This window comes from Mobula birostris, unplaced genomic scaffold (assembly GCF_030028105.1).
Source record: "Mobula birostris isolate sMobBir1 unplaced genomic scaffold, sMobBir1.hap1 scaffold_1893, whole genome shotgun sequence".
Taxonomy (NCBI): domain Eukaryota; kingdom Metazoa; phylum Chordata; class Chondrichthyes; order Myliobatiformes; family Myliobatidae; genus Mobula; species Mobula birostris.
Genome location: NW_027274940.1, coordinates 32,489 through 48,565, shown reverse-complemented (window position 1 = coordinate 48,565; position 16,077 = coordinate 32,489). Strand labels below are relative to the sequence as shown.

Genomic DNA, 16,077 nt, shown 5'->3' with positions numbered 1-16,077 from the left:
TGCAACACACCAATATCGCTGAATCAGTGCAAGCCCTGGGCTTGTTTTCCTGCAACAAAACAATCCCATCGAGGGGTGATGGGAGATAGCGATATTCGAAGGGGGTTCCTTATGTCCAGTCTGTTCCGCAATTTAGTTTTCGTTGCATTCATTGCAGAAAACTCCGCTTCGCAGCAATATGATGTTGGAAATGGAAGCAACGTTTTCAGTGCTTTCGTGGCTATCTCAGGATATTTAGCCTTGAGCTTGATTCAGAATGCCGGCAGAGGTGTTATGTCAAACAAACTTTTCAGCCGCCGTCATTTGCAAGCTCGAGGAGTTGATCTCCTTCCCGCGCTGACACGGATGACGTACGGGTAATGACCTCGCGTGCGTTCAAGTTCAACAGTGCATGACAGGGAATGAGGAAAGGTGCAAATGACTCATATCATTTCATATTGCCAAATCATATCGTTTCCTCGTGGCCCGGTGGTTGGGGACCACTCTTAGCACGAAGGAAGACCAATCAGGATGCTCGCTCTCCCTCTCAAAAAAATCTATTTCCGGGGTATTGTACATAATTTCTGGGCGTCAGGGAGCCACTATCGATATGTGAGAGACTCCCGGATCTTCCGGGAGAGGTGGGATGTCTGTTATAGGCATAGAAACAATTGTTTACGTTTCTAATACTGAATGGCCGAATACAAAGTCAAATGAGGGAAACAAAATTGCAGCATCTTTAGAAATCATTAGGACTGACCTGCAAAGAGAATGGTTTTATTTAAGTTGTAGTAAATGCCTAGTTACTATAACATGTGTTTATTGTTCCTCATGGTTGGCAATAAACCACTGCATCATCATATTCAATGGCAGAGAACCATGGTGAAGGATACATCGGGTAAATAGAAACTCACTTCATTAAAGTTGGCATTCTGGGTCTGAACCAACAACGAGCAAAGAACATTTAAATTTAAACAATATAGATTGCGCACACAAAAAAAAAACAAAATCTGATCTAGGTTTGGTCACTTTCTTTTCCCCTCCCACGGTGCTTCACTGTTTTGCAAAACAAAGCAAGTGAAACGAAGTTAAACGAAGAATCTGTTTCCCTGTCCTGATGTACAAAACCAAGTGAAGAGAAGCCAAGTTCTCACACTGTTCTGAGTTCACTCCACTACCATTCAATATTTCTCAAAAAACTGAACAACCAGTTACACATTCTCTCTGTGTTGCCCAACTAGCCAATTCAATTGCCTTCAATAGTGGCTACAATGTTAACATAACTAATTGACTGCATCTTGAAGCAACCAGAGGATCTTCATGACATAAATAGAGAACTACATTCATTTTAGTTGAATAACCACAGTACCCCCTGACTACTTTGATCTACTAAACTGGGTGAAGCTTCCAAGCTGACTGGTAGCACCTACATCTACTATAATGACGTGGTTGGAGATGTTGGTCATGGCTAGAATTAACTTTAGCCTGAGCAAGGACCTGGACCCAATCGCCACAACAGCTCTACAGAGGATACAAGGTCACTGGCTCTCCACTCTGCGTTGGAACACCTAGTTAACAGCAAAACCTGCCAGGCTGCTATTTACTAATTACAGCTCAGCATTCTGCACCATCATCCCCTCAGTACCAATCATTAAGGTTCAAATCCTGTACCTCTGTCCCTCACTCTGCAACTGGATCCATTACTTACTCAGTGGGAGACCAGTTAGTATTGATCTGTAATAACATCTCCTCCTGACTGAGGATTGCACAGGTGCACTGCAAGGGTGCATGATTACTGCACTGCTCGACTCTCTTTACATTCATGTTGATGTCTTCTCATTACTACCGTCAGGGAGGGGAAACCAAAGCCTACATTCAATGATTTAGGAACAGCTTTCTGTCGCCATAACAGGAAATAGAGTTCCCCTTCTCTTTACTTACTAGCCTCCGTATCTTAGTACTGAACACAAGTGGGACAAGTACTGTATTTGCCCCTATACCACCGCCCTCACCACCATTCAGAGCCCAAACTAGTCCTTCCCAAATGAGAAGACACTTTACCTGCGAATCTGCTGGGATTGTCTACTGTATCTGGCGCTCCTACTGTAGTCTTTTCTACATCAGCGAGACCTGACGTAGATTGGGGGATCACTTCATCAAGCACCTTCGCTCCATCTGCCACAAAAGGCGTGATCTCCTGGTAGCTGCCTATTTCAACTTGATTTCCCATTTTGCCATGTTGGTTCATGGTGTCCCCTGCTGCCACAATAAGGCCAGTCTCAGGTTGGAGGAGCAACACCTCATACTCTGTCTCGGTAGCTTCCATCCTGATGGCATGAACATCAATTTCTCCAGCTTTTGGTAATTTCTTTCCCTTCCCCTTTCTCTTACTTTCCATTCCCCAAACCAGTTCCCCCACTCAAGCTTTCTCTTCTTCTCACCTGCCCACCGCCTCACTCTAGTGCCTCTCCTCCTTTTTCCTGCGATCCACTCTCCTCTCCTGATAGAGGGCTTCTTTTCAGCCCTTTACCCCTTCTACCTAGCACCTCCCAGCTTCTCACTTCACCTTTCCTCCCCCACCCACCCACCCTGCCCATCATCTGGTTTCACCCATTACCTGCCAGCTTGTACTCCTTTCCTTCACCCGCCTTATTATTCTGGTTTCTTTGCCCTTCCCTTCCAGTCCTAACAAAGGATCTCAGACCAAAATGTCCACTGATTACTCTTCTCCATAGATGCTGCCTGATCTGCTGAGTTCCTGCAGTGCTTTGTGTGTGGTGCCGCTTCTTTCCCTCCTTCATCGGATTTCTGAATAGTCCATGAACACTAACTTTTTTCTCCCCCACTCGTTTGTACTTTAGAGTAATTTTATACATTTGAAATGTACTGCTGATGCATTGTAACCTAGCCTGACAACTAGGTGAGCCCAAAAGAACCAAGTTACAACTGAGGTTGGGTTAAAAGGAATTAACAGTGGGCTAGGGATGGATTAGAATAGGATAACTCCTGAATATAAGCACTAAGTGTTCAATTTTGGAGATGATTGGGCTGCCTGTATACATGTCCAAAGTTCAAAGTGAATTTATTATCAAAGTACATATACGTCACTATATACAACTCTGAAATCCATTTTCTTGCAGGCATACCCAATAAATCAATAACGGAATAATAGCCACAATAGAATCAATGAAAGACTGCACCAACTTGGGCATTCAGCCAGTGTGCAAATACAAAAAAAGGAAATAATAATAAATAAGAAACCTGGAAATCGCAGGAAACACAGGAAGAAGTTCCAATGTACAGGTTCAGTGGAGCCTGACAGAGTTTGACTAGAAAGGCGGCTCAGGTCCAGTGCAGTATATAAAAGTGAACAGATTTAGACTGCGTTCAGATTAACTGTGGTCAAGTATAGTATTGGTTTAATTTTACACCTGAGTGACTGCTACACGTGGGCAGCAACTTCCTCGTCTCAAAAATCAGATACTGGGCAGGATGCCTTTGTACTCAATGCCGTGATTTTGTTAACCTTTGAGCATGGCATGCATCTTTCCTCTTACTCCTAACCACAAAGATTTATGGCTTATTGTGTCTGCTGTACCTGATAGCAAACATAAAAAACTCTAATTGCTTACCTAGGGAAAGAATATTGCTCCCACCCACCAATAAACATCACACCAGCAATAAATCTCAACCATGCAGGATTAACACCTGAATTTATTTTGTTTTAAGAGTGCTGCACGTGGCTTTCAAACTGCTGTATAAACTAAAACCAAATTCTATTTGTTTGAACTGAACTGATTATGCATTAGACTGACACCATGAATCAATGCCTAAAAATGGAAGAGAAAAAAAAAACAGTAACTTTTAAAACTGGATAAATTTTATGGAGCCACGGGGGTAAGATATTGGATTTCTCTTTCAAATTTACTACAAACTTTCAGTTCTAGTCCACCTTCCAATTTTATCCCTTCACCAAAATAGAATGTGTTACTGGATCACCAGGAGACAAATTAAACCAGCTACTATAACTTTGCACCCTTTGGAAAATTAAGACTCTAATTTAATATTCACACAATATTGGGAAAATAATTTAAATGTTCTGAATTATTTGCTAAAATGTTCTGCAAAAGATGGTGATAGTAAACATCATAGTTTGTAGAGATTAAGCAGTAGGTAGTTTACATTTTAAAGTACAAATCTTTAAATGGAAATTGAAAATGTAATGGATTAAATGTTCAAGCCAAATAAAATCACTGCAGTGAACTATTTATATTCAGTGACTCAATGGCAAGCATGCGTACTTGAAAATCTACCAAGAAAAACAGATCTGGAGAAGTTCCTTTCTTCCTCCAGTTTGCTCAGACAAAATGAATTGTTCATTTTATATTTCCTCTGAAAACACAAAGCTAAGTTACTGCAGTATCCATCCAGTTCAGGTCCAGCAGGATACGTTGCAGAAGCAACACGTGACTCACAGTCGCTCACAGCATTGAACTTCTTCAATGTTGTCTTACAATGTGACTTTGACCATTTCTGGCGAATGTCTCCATTGCTGTGAACTGGCCAGCTCTTCCCAGACAAAACCACCACTGCACCCTCCAGAAACAGTTCACTGCTCCCCGTTTTAAGTTCTCCCCGCCCCAATCCTACAAAAGATGACAGCAATGGTGGGACCATGGGAAAGAGAAGCAACTGCCAAACATTTGCGGCTGTGATTCTGACAAGAGCAGCATTATTGCAAAGAGCTACCAAGCAGGAAAATATGCATCCTCCACCACCCCACCCCTCAAGGGAGCCAGAGGAAGGGAGTCATTTCCACTGCTCACTCTATTCAGTTACCTGCTTCAAAACAAAGTATGAAGAGAGGACCTCCTTGGTCGTGGATGGAGTGGTGGATGCCAGGAGGTGGTACATTAGTTTCACAAGAGGCTGAAAGACTTTAGAAAGATATGGCAATGCTGTGGGGAGAAACCTACTTTGTCAGTAGAAGTGCACTGTAAGGTGCCAGCCAGTGCTGTTTTTGAAGGAAGCTATTTTCCCTTCAGTGTAGCAGAACATTACCACAGAGTAATGTGGTAAATTGGATCAGCAAATTTGCTGATGATACAAAGATTGGAGGTGTAGTAGACAGTGAGGAAGGTTTTCAAAGTTTGCAGACGGATTTGGACCAGCTGGAAAAATGGGCTGAAAAATGGCAGATGGAGTTTAATACAGGCAAGTATGAGGTATTGCACTTTGGAAGGACAAACCAAGGTAGAACATACAGGGTAAATGGTAAGGCACCAAGGAGTGCAGTAGAACAGAGGGATCTGGGAATACAGATACAAAATTCCCTAAAAGTGGCGTCACAGGTAGATAGGGTTGTAAAGAGAGCTTTTGGTACATTGGCCTTTATTAATCAAAGTATTGAGTATAAGAGCTGGAATGTTATGATGAGGTTGTATAAGGCATTGGTGAGGCCGAATCTGGAGTATTGTGTTCAGTTTTGGTCACCAAATTACAGGAAGGATATTAATAAGGTTGGAAGAGTGCAGAGAAGGTTTACAAGGATGTTGCCGGGACTTGAGAAACTCAGTTACAGAGAAAGGTTGAATAGGTTAGGACTTTATTCCCTGGAGCATAGAAGAATGAGGGGAGATTTGATAGAGGTATATAAAATTATGATGGGTATAGATAAAGTGAATGCAAGCAGGCTTTTTCCTCTGAGGCAAGGGGAGAAAAAAAACCAGAGGACATAGGTTAAGGGTGAAGGGGGAAAAGTTTAAAGGGAACATTGGGGGGGGGGCTTCTTCACACAGAGAGTGGTGGGAGTGTGGAATGAGCTGCCAGATGAGGTGGTAAATGCGGGTTCTTTTTTAACATTTAAGAATAAATTGAACAGATACATGGATGGGAGGTGTATGGAGGGATATGGTCCGTGTGCAGGTCAGTGGGACTAGGCAGAAAATGGTTCGGCACAGCCAAGGAGGGCCAAAAAGCCTGTTTCTGTGCTGTAGTTTTTCTATGGTTTCTAACCTGAGCTGTGGTGGTCTCAATATTCCAGATTTTCAGAGATGATCCTCATGGAATTCTGGAGATGGGCAACTACCACTGTGAAATTGCTCCTGAACCAAGTAAATGGAGAAAAAACGATGGATGCAGATTCAAAGTGATGGGCGTCATGCAAGGAAAACAAATTTTCATTGCTCAATAAAGCATAGGCTGGAAATGACTGGATCTGACTGCGTGCAGTGGTGGTGGAAACACAAAGCACAGTCAGAATCAGATTTATTATCACCAGCATGTGTTGTGAAATTTGTTAACTTAGCAGCAGCAGTTCAATGCAATACAGAGTATAAAAGAAAATAAATAAGCAAATTGCAGTATATGTGTATTGAATAGATTAAAAACCGTTCCTAAACAGAAATGATATATATTAAAAAAGTGAGGTAGTGTTCACGGGCTCAATGTCCATTTGGGAATCGGACGGCAGAGGGGAAGAAGCTGTTCCTGAATCACTGAGTGTGTGCCTTCAGGCTTCTGTACCTCCTACCTGATGGCATTTGAAAGAGAATTGGACTGGCACTTGAGGAAAAGGTAATTTTCAGGATGATAGAGAAGTTAAGGAAGGGGCAATGCAGTGGTTGGAGGATATGAGAGTGACTCTTAATTGTTATGCAAGTCCAGGAATTGAATGGTTTACACTTCCATTCTGTGTCATTGTCCTCACATTTTCTAAGAATGGAAACCCAAGCAATTTGGAAATTCACATGAAAATGTAAACAGCCAAAACTTAATTGCAAAGGAATGACAAGGCCACTACGGACTAGAGAGAGCCACTAGCTGGGTGCTTTGCATACACTTAAAAATATTGAATTGGTTTATAATTGTGGTTAACACAACAAGGCTTCAGAGCACAATAGTTCCCTGAATGCAAAGCATTCTAATGTTCCAGCGATTCAGCAGCTTAAGTAGGACATTGAAACAACATTGAAACAACATTGAAATCATACCATCCCCTAACCAAACCCTGCCCTTCACAACCTTCTTTCAAAGATTTTAAGACAGGGAAAACAGAAATTGTGTTTTGGTTGAAAAGAAAGACAAGAAACCAGTAGTTATTTCCCCAGGGTGCCTGATATTCAGTTCCAGTGATACCCCCTCCCCCACCTCACACAATTTTGGAACTATAGATCCATCTTTCCAGACAATGTAAAGGTGATCAATGGCTATGAAGTTTCCACTCTGGAACCATAAACTATATATGCTGAGGTTCTGTTCTTCAACCCACAAAGGGCACAGAAGTTATAAGTGAAGTTTCAGCAGCAACAACACCATATCAGTATGTGCTCCCATGTTAATCCTGCGACTGTTCTAATGCTACTTTCCAACAGGAGCTGAGGATACAGGGAAAAGGCAGATACTTGGATTTCGAACATTATCGGCCATAACTTACTGATGCTGGAAAGTAAGGCCGAAGCTTGTAGGCAAATGCCAGCAGCGCAGTGTAAAACCCACCAGCATTTAGTCCCAGTCAGTACGAGAAATTTGAGGCTTTCTGACAAACTGGCAGAAACCCACTACCACATATCACTGCTGTGTTCTGACTCTGGACTTAACTTGAGAGCCCAACGGCAGAGCACAGTCATGGTATTATGCTCGGAAATCTGCTCACCAAGAAACAGGGACACTATTCATTTGAATGGGGCCGGGGTGGGGGTGGGGGGTATGCGGCCAGTGAATGGCTGCAACTGGGAAGGATATTACAATTAACATAGGTACGAATTAATTTTTAAAGCATCTTTAAACAATAGAACATGTCTAAGTGTTCAATTCATTTACTACTTTTAAAATAAAAAGGCAATTAAAAAAAATATTGGATTTGAATGCCTATGAATGCCCTTGATGATTACTGAAGTCTGAGGGCATAATTTTGTTGTCCAAGTGCTTTTCTCAGCTCTCTCATGGGCAGTGCCTCAGCACAATTTGCCTTGTCCTTCTACCAAGCCTCACTGTTCCGAACTGGGTGTGACAACAGCAACAAAATAGAAACATCTTCAGTCAGGACCAATGTCATTGAGCTTGAGCACTTCACTGTTGCCCCAAGTTCTGGCCATGGTCTCTATTTAGGTTACAGATATAGTTGGGACCACATTGGTGACTCTTTCCCCATTTATTTTTTCCCCCCAAAATTAAAAGAAAATTAAATCACAAATACAAGGCATGGTTACGATGCCTGGAGCATCAAATTTACTAGCAATAAGTAGAAAACGCTGTTTATTTTTATTTCTGCATAGATTAATTGAGGAGATAAATACAGTCACCAATGGTGTGGTAATGGCAGCTTGCCCTGGGAATTATGAATATAGTCCTTGGATCAGACCTTAAATGGTAAACAATTTGATAGTTAAATGAATATTGCCAGCCTAGAAATTGTGTCATATGTGTATTCCTGCATATACTTAAAAACAGAGCTAGGGAATACCATCGGTTAGTTAAATCATTTTCTCATCTGAAACCTTAATAAGGCAGATTTACAAACACCCGCTGCCCCCGGACACACACACACACACACACACACACACACACACACACACACACACACATTAAAATAGTAAACTTATGTCATGCTGCAATGTGTTTGCTCAAAAATACCTTTATGGAATATGTGAAATTGTCCATAGGCATTCTGGGCACAATGCCCACCACCCCCACCCCTTCACCCCCAAGCAGCCACATGACATCATGCAGCTTAAATATTCAGAGGTTGTTTATAGCTGTTAAAATGAGGTTGAGGATTTTAACAAGCACATCTCTACCAAGATGTTTAAAATTGTTCCCTCAGACTATCTGAAATTACATTATACGTAACATTTAATCAAAAGTTCTGAAGTATTTACTTACTTGCAAAGCTGCAAACATCATCATTTCCTCCTCTGTGCACTCGATTTCTTCTAGAAGAATTGACCATTTAGCTTGTTCAAAAAGCTGATTGATTCTCACTGCATCGTACTGCAATTTCAAAGAAAAACAAAACTTCAAGAATTAGCATATCTTGTCTAAATGTGTACTCTTGCATGCCAGCTAAATAACTCTGTAAGTTCATTATTATTAAGGTTTCTGTGGTTAAAGTATTCATACTACTTCAGTTACAAACAACAAAAACAATGGCATTGTAAGTTATGTTTTGTATGGGAATTGGATTATTTTCAATAATATCTCAAGTCAAACATTGCCCTGTAATTTTGAGGATTTATATTCAAATTCTCTATTTCTGTTTTAATCTGTGTAAGGTTATAGCAAAAACTGAGAAAGCTATAAGGGCTTAGATAAAACAAATTCATCTCTGTAATCTGTATGCCCTGCATTTGACAGAAATGTATTCTTGCTTTCTTTTCTGCCATGATTAAATATTTCATGAAAACAGTAATGTGCTTGGAAGACAAATAACTAAAACACAAAAGTAGGTCTGATGACAATAACTCAAATTCTCTCTGCCTCTCCCACAGATGCTTTTCAATCTGTTGAGCTCTGCCAACATTTTATGTTTGTTGCAACAGAAAGATAGAGTGGTTTGATTAGTAATAGAAAATTAATCTGCAGCAGTATTGGTTTAATTGGTTTTTGTGCTATGCAGCCAGATGTCTGTCATGGGTTTTAACAATGATGAAGATTTAATTATACATTTCACTGAAACAAGTGAAGTTAGCACAAAACTAGTTTCAATCAGTCTTTCAGTTACATTGAAAATGTACATCACATGTCACTGCCCTATATAAAGCTTTAAAATAGTTTTGAAGTACATAATAAATGGCTCCTCAATACGTTAAAACAACTTACTTTTGGATTTAAATCAAAGAAGCTGTAATATTTGAATCTGAGCAATAACACTTCATTATCTTTTACGTCCTGCTCCATCAGAGACCTTGATGAATCTAGCCATCTACAAGAAAATATACCAAGTTGAAATAAATTGATGCTGGTATGAATTTCGTACTTGAAAGAGAACAGAAAAAGTACAGAAGGAAATACTGATGCTTACCCTTTATTAATCTTCGCTTTATCGAGTAGTGACTGTGGCTTGAATAGCTGTGCCAAAATATCGGGAGAGGTGATTGGCTGGCTCACAGCAAGAACACTGGGATTGCCTTCTGAGAGAGGGCTGTCACCAAACCAGGCGGAGGTTGGAGAAAGTGGACTACCATCTCTTGAGTCATAAGTTGGTGTCATTGTTTTGCTGTACAGTCCTGGACTTGAATAAATACTCCCTGATAGAAACAGTATAATATAACTTTCTTCAACTAAATGTCACTTTTAGTTAGCAAGATGGATAATTGCAGAATAGAGTTACATACTCAGAACAGGAATATCAAAAATCAAAAAAATAAATACAGTACGAATATCTGAACATGACACAACAATGCATTTTATTATAAAAATCAATAATAAATTGAAAGCTTACCTTTTGACGGACCAATATAAAGAACATCAGAGCCTACAGGAAGAGGAGGAAAAGAGGAAATGAGAAGGACAGGACAGAGCACAGGAAAAGGCAGGGCATAGCGTGGAGTGATTAGGCAGAGCGAAGAGTGATCAGCAGAGTATGATGACATGCTTAAAGAAATCAGTGACAGGAACAATCATATAAACACATTTATCGTGACCCGTCATGAAGCTGGCTGAATTTTAGTACTACTAGTATCAGCATGGGTGCTACACATTTCAAGCAAGCGAATGAAGCAACTGATGAAAAAGAAATTCAATACGACAAAAGCATTTGAAATTCAAATATTTACTTTGATTCTTCTTAGGCATCATATTTCATTCATCTTAAGATGGCTCCAGATATAACATTCTTCCATATAACTATAATGCCTTTAACATTTTCCACCTACTAAATATTTTTGTTGAGTGAGAAGGGAGAGATTGATTTACAAACAGCGGGAAAATTACAACAGATTAAATGATTTTTATATTTGCTATTACTTTACAGTTTTATGCCTAAAAATCTAAAAAGAGATGATGTTCTTTTAAGGCAATTATGGCTGCAGTATCAATGCAACTAAAAGTTTCCTTTCTTGTATCATCAAATTACTCAGTAGCCCAATTACAATCTTCTCACCATTTTGTTGATGCTTTGCTATAATTTTTCTAAATTTTGTTTTGTAAAGATTCCTATTCCAGTTTTTCCACCAAAATTATATTTCAGTTCACGCTTTCTGGGGATTCCTTAATTTCTAATACGATCAAGAATCTTATATTCCAGAAATAGCTTAGAAAGTCACTACTGGTGCATCGATCTCACAGGAGAGGGTAGGGTCCAGATTAAATAGATGCTGATAAGGAACACTTTACCTACCTCTTTGAGAAGATAGCTGGGCTTCCAATCAACCTATTTCCAGAAACTGCAATCCTCTTGGTTGAAATATTACTGCCAGGAAATTTCTCATTCACTGGTCTAAGATTTTGACATTGCTCTTGATCATTATAGTGCAGGAAGGCAAGTAACCATTTCAGAGCAGATGTGTCGACTTTTGTGGGGTTCCCACCAGCTGGATTCTGGAAATTTTCTGTGGCCGTCTTTACTATAAATTGCCTGGTTAGTATTTAAGACTGAGTTTTAAGACTTTAGGGACTCCAGTCAGTCAGACACAGGTTTTGTCTGAATTCACTTTAGTAGAATTGTCCAAGGTACTATTTCCAGTTAAAGTCAATGGGATCACATTCTCCAAATAACTACTGAATAGGAATTTTTAAATTGATAGCTCTATGACACCTTTCCAATGCTGCTGTCATTTCCAAAAATTAAATTACATTTTTAATATCCACTGTTAAAAATATGAATGATTTCAACTTTAATTCACCGATTGTACTGACTGTAACACAAGTGGCTCATTAGCAAGTGTTCTTGAGTGGCAAGTAGTGCTCTCTTCACACAACTGCGAAACAAGGATCCATTTGGAGAAATCTTTCAACCATTTTCCTGGACACTCAAATGACATTGCCTTCATCAGCTGAGAACTTGACCTCCTTCCCCCCACCCCAGCCTACTCCAACATGTGAGACCACATCAATGACCAGACACTTAATAGCAAATTCTTGGTAAATTCAGTGACTGCAGCAACAGTTCAGAGGACTCTACGGCAATGGTTGATCACCTGGCTTCCCCAAGATACTTTACATCTACAAAATAGAAACCAGAAACTTGAAAAATACGACAAATGACTTGACAAGTGTAGTTGCAACATCACAGGCTTGATTTTACCCAGGTCAAAGTAGTCCACTTAACTAATAGCCCATCCATCACCTTAAATATTCCCCCTTCTGGCACTGCCTAGCAATGCAAACCACCGACAAATTACAACACAGCAACATGGCAAGTCATCTTTGACAACTTCTCCCAAATACAACCTCCATTACCTAGGACAAAGTCAATAACCTTAGGTGACTCGGTCATGTAGGTAGTTGGCATGGCAGTGTACTGGTTAGCATTAATGTTCTACGGTGGCAGCAATCAGCGATAGCATTCAACCCGTGTGACAGCATGGGTTTCCTCCGCGTGATCTGGTTTCCTCCCACATTCCAAACACATACGGTTCAGCTTAGTAAGTTGTGAGCATGCTGTATTGGCTCTGGAAGTGTGGAGACACTTGCGGTTGCCCCCAGAACATTGTAAAAGACGACGCAAATGATGTTTTTCACTGTATGCTTTGATGAACGTGACAAATAAAGGTAATATTTAATATTTTTAGCATCTCTTCCAAGTCGAATACGACTTCCTTGCCAGGAATATTCTCAACAGTGCAACAGCAAATCCTCACGATGAGTGTTGAACTGAAGTGATCAAAGTTTCCTGGAGATGTTGTAGGTTCTGGAATTTACAGCCAAACGGGAACCAAAGTGCTTCAGAAACACAGTTTATTGTGCAGTATCTGTGATGGGGGGAAAGGAATTGTCGACTTTTTGGATCAAGACACAGGAAAGGGCTGAATAATTTACATTTTTACTAACAAAGAACTTCCATCCCCACAGAAAATGAAATAAACAGTTAAATTACAATTTAATTTAGACAGGATATATCAGCCTTTGATTGGCTTGAATCCAAACTACAAAAAAAGATGGTTATGAATTTGTCCAAAATCATCTGAGGCATATGATTTGCTGCTCATGACTGTACACAGTTTGTTTCATCTAATCATCTGCAAGAAAATTCCAATTCATTTTGCATCTTGGAAAGAATTGCCAGCACAATACCTCAGCTCTTGAAATCAAACCATCTTCCAGCTACCACGCAACACTCTATTTGAGTGAAAAGTGAGATATAAGAAAATGCCGATATTGCAATGTGGAGCAAAAAAATCAAAATGCTGAAGGAACTCAGTCAGTCAGGCAGCAATTATAGAGGCACAGGGGTAGTTGACATTTCAGATCAAGACCCCACATCCTGGGCCAAGACTGTACGGCAGAGATGGTCAGTGTATAGCCTATAACTGTGTGGCTAAGCATAGCTCCAATGCCATATTCAAGTTTGCTTATGGACACCACTGTTCTTGGCTGAATGAAAGGTGGCGATGAATCAGCATACAGGAGAGAGATTGAAAATTTGGCTGAGTGCTGTCATAACAACAACCTCCATTCAATGTCAGCAAGACTAAAAAACTTATTATAGACTTCAGTTAAGGGAAACCAGAGGTCCATGAGCAAGTCCTCAGAGGATCAGAGGTGGAAAGTGGGAGCAGCTTTAAATTCCTGGGTGTTACTATTTAGAAGGGCCTGTCCTGGATGCAGCATGCAAGTGCAATTGCAAAGAAAACATGGCAGTGCCTCTACTTCCTCAGGAGTCTGCAGTTCAGCATGATATCTAAAAACTTTGACAAACTCCTATAGATGTGTAGTGGAGAGTATACTGACTGGCTGCATCATGGCCTGGTAAGAAAACACCAATAGAAAATCTTACAAAAGGTATTGGATTCAGCCCAGTACATCATGGTAAAACCCTCCCAGCCATTGAGCGCATCTACATGAAACGTTGCTGTAGGAAAGCAGCATCTATCATGAAATAGCCCTGGCACCCAGATCATGCTCTCTCCTCACTGCTGCCATTGGGTAGAAGATACAGGAGCCTCAAGATGCACACCACCAGGTACAAGAATAGCTACTACCCCTTAACCATCAGGCTCTCGAATCAAAGGAGAAAACTACACTCACTTGTCCCATCAATGAAGTGTTCCCACTTTAAGGACTCTTCATCTCATTAGCTCATGTTCTTGTTATTTATTGCTATTTATTTATATTTGTATTTACACAGTTTGTTGACTTCTGCACTCTGGTTGACCTTTCATTGATCCTGTTATAGTTACTATTCTATAGATTTGCTGAGTATGCCCACAGGAAAATGGACCTCAGGGCTGTATACGGTGCCATATATGCACCGTACTTTGATAATAAAACTTGCTCTGAACTCAGAGAGGGATGAGTTAGGCAAGATCTGGCAGTGTTAGGTGGAATGATGCACAGATGAGTTGATGGGCAAGTGGAGTCAGCTGCGGGGGGTTGGGAAGGGGAAGAAGGAGGGGATTGACAAGGGCTGGAATGTGAAAAATGGGGACAACAAAAGGCTGCAGATTCTGGAATCCATTAAGGAAGGTGACATGGAATCAGATATGGGAGGGATGATGGGCAGATGGAACCAACTGAGTCATAGAGCCAGGTTCATACACCATGGAAGCAGGCCCTTTCACCCAACTGGTCCAAGAGACCAACTGTTAGTTTCATTCGTCCATGTTTGGGTAATTTCCTTCTAAACCTTTCTTACAATCTTTCCAGTAGGTGAGGGGGGTAGATCAGATGAAGGTAGAAAGGAACAAATAGGTGTGGATACCTTTCTGTCAACCTACTCAGTTTCCTATTCCCCACCCATGGGGATTCCATCCATCCATCATCCCTCCTTACCTGGAACCATTCATCACGTGCTCCTTATTCATAAGATTCCAGAATCTGCATCTCAGATTCCAACCTTCACCCTCCTCCCTCTACCCTAACCCCAGCTCCATCTGCCCTCCTCACCTAGCTTCACCTATTACTTTCAATATTTACCTCAGCCCTTCCCTGTCTACCTCCCCTCTACATTCGATGCAGAGTCTTGACCCAAAGCACAGACCCCGCTCTACCTCCAAAGATACAGCCTGACCAGCTGAATTTTCCCAGCAGATCGATACCTTGACTGAGAGCTTTGTTGCAGAACTCCTATCACATTACTCGTGTTGCCACCAATTCTCTTTCACCTTCCCAACAAAAGAAATCACAAGGGAGACATCCTTATCCGAGATGCCAAGGCATCCAATGCTCCCTCAGCACCAACACCTCCCCTCTTCCCTCCTCCAGTTAAACATGTGGATAAACAACACAGGATACCAGATACATCCTCTCCTTGCCCTACACCTGCCATCCACACCTCCACATACCAACTGCTACTGTCCTGATCTTCACCTCCCCCAACCCCTACCTTCCACCAAATCCCCAGTCATCATGGACTCACCTTCACTACTGAGCATGTGAGAAGGGCTATGGGGAAACTCAGACACGGCAAAGCATTGGGACCGGATGGTGTGAACCCCAAGGTCCTGAAACAGTGCACTGAGCAGTTGTGTGGAGTTCTCCAGTGCATTTTTCAGTCCGAGTCTCAGCCTGGAAATGTGTGGTGGCAGTACTCAAGAAATCGTAAGTCTTGGGGAATGACTACAGTCCTGTGGCCCTGACCTCACACATCATGAAGACCCTAGAGAGGCTGGTCCTGGCTCACCTCAGACCCCTAGTCAGATCAGCCTCGATCCCCTGCAGTTCACCTAACAAGAGCACACTGGAGTTGATGATGCTTGTCTTCTACCCGATGGACAGAGTCTACTCCCATTTCAATAAGTGGGGCAACAATGTGAGGATCATGTGTTTTGTTTCCTCAAGGGCCTTCAAAATCATACAGCCCTCATTGTTGAGGGAAAAGCCCCATTCAATGCAGATTGGCACTTCATTTGTATCCTGGATAATGAACTACCTGACTGACAGACCACAGTTTGTGCAGCTTCAGAGCTGTGTGTCAGACATGGCTCTAAGCAGCACTGG

General features: G+C 41.2%; 1 protein-coding gene across 1 annotated transcript in view; it reads right to left on the bottom strand.

Moving 5' to 3' along the window:
• Window positions 1-16,077, bottom strand: part of LOC140192640 (fermitin family homolog 2-like) — a gene marked incomplete at its 5' end in the record, with an annotated part of 63,895 nt that overhangs the window by 25,969 nt on the left and 21,849 nt on the right. The window contains 4 exons of the mRNA XM_072250171.1: window positions 8,863-8,970; window positions 9,799-9,901; window positions 10,001-10,226; window positions 10,421-10,453. Coding sequence (XP_072106272.1) covers window positions 8,863-8,970; window positions 9,799-9,901; window positions 10,001-10,226; window positions 10,421-10,453 — 470 coding nt within the window. The remainder of the gene's footprint in view (window positions 1-8,862; window positions 8,971-9,798; window positions 9,902-10,000; window positions 10,227-10,420; window positions 10,454-16,077) is intronic.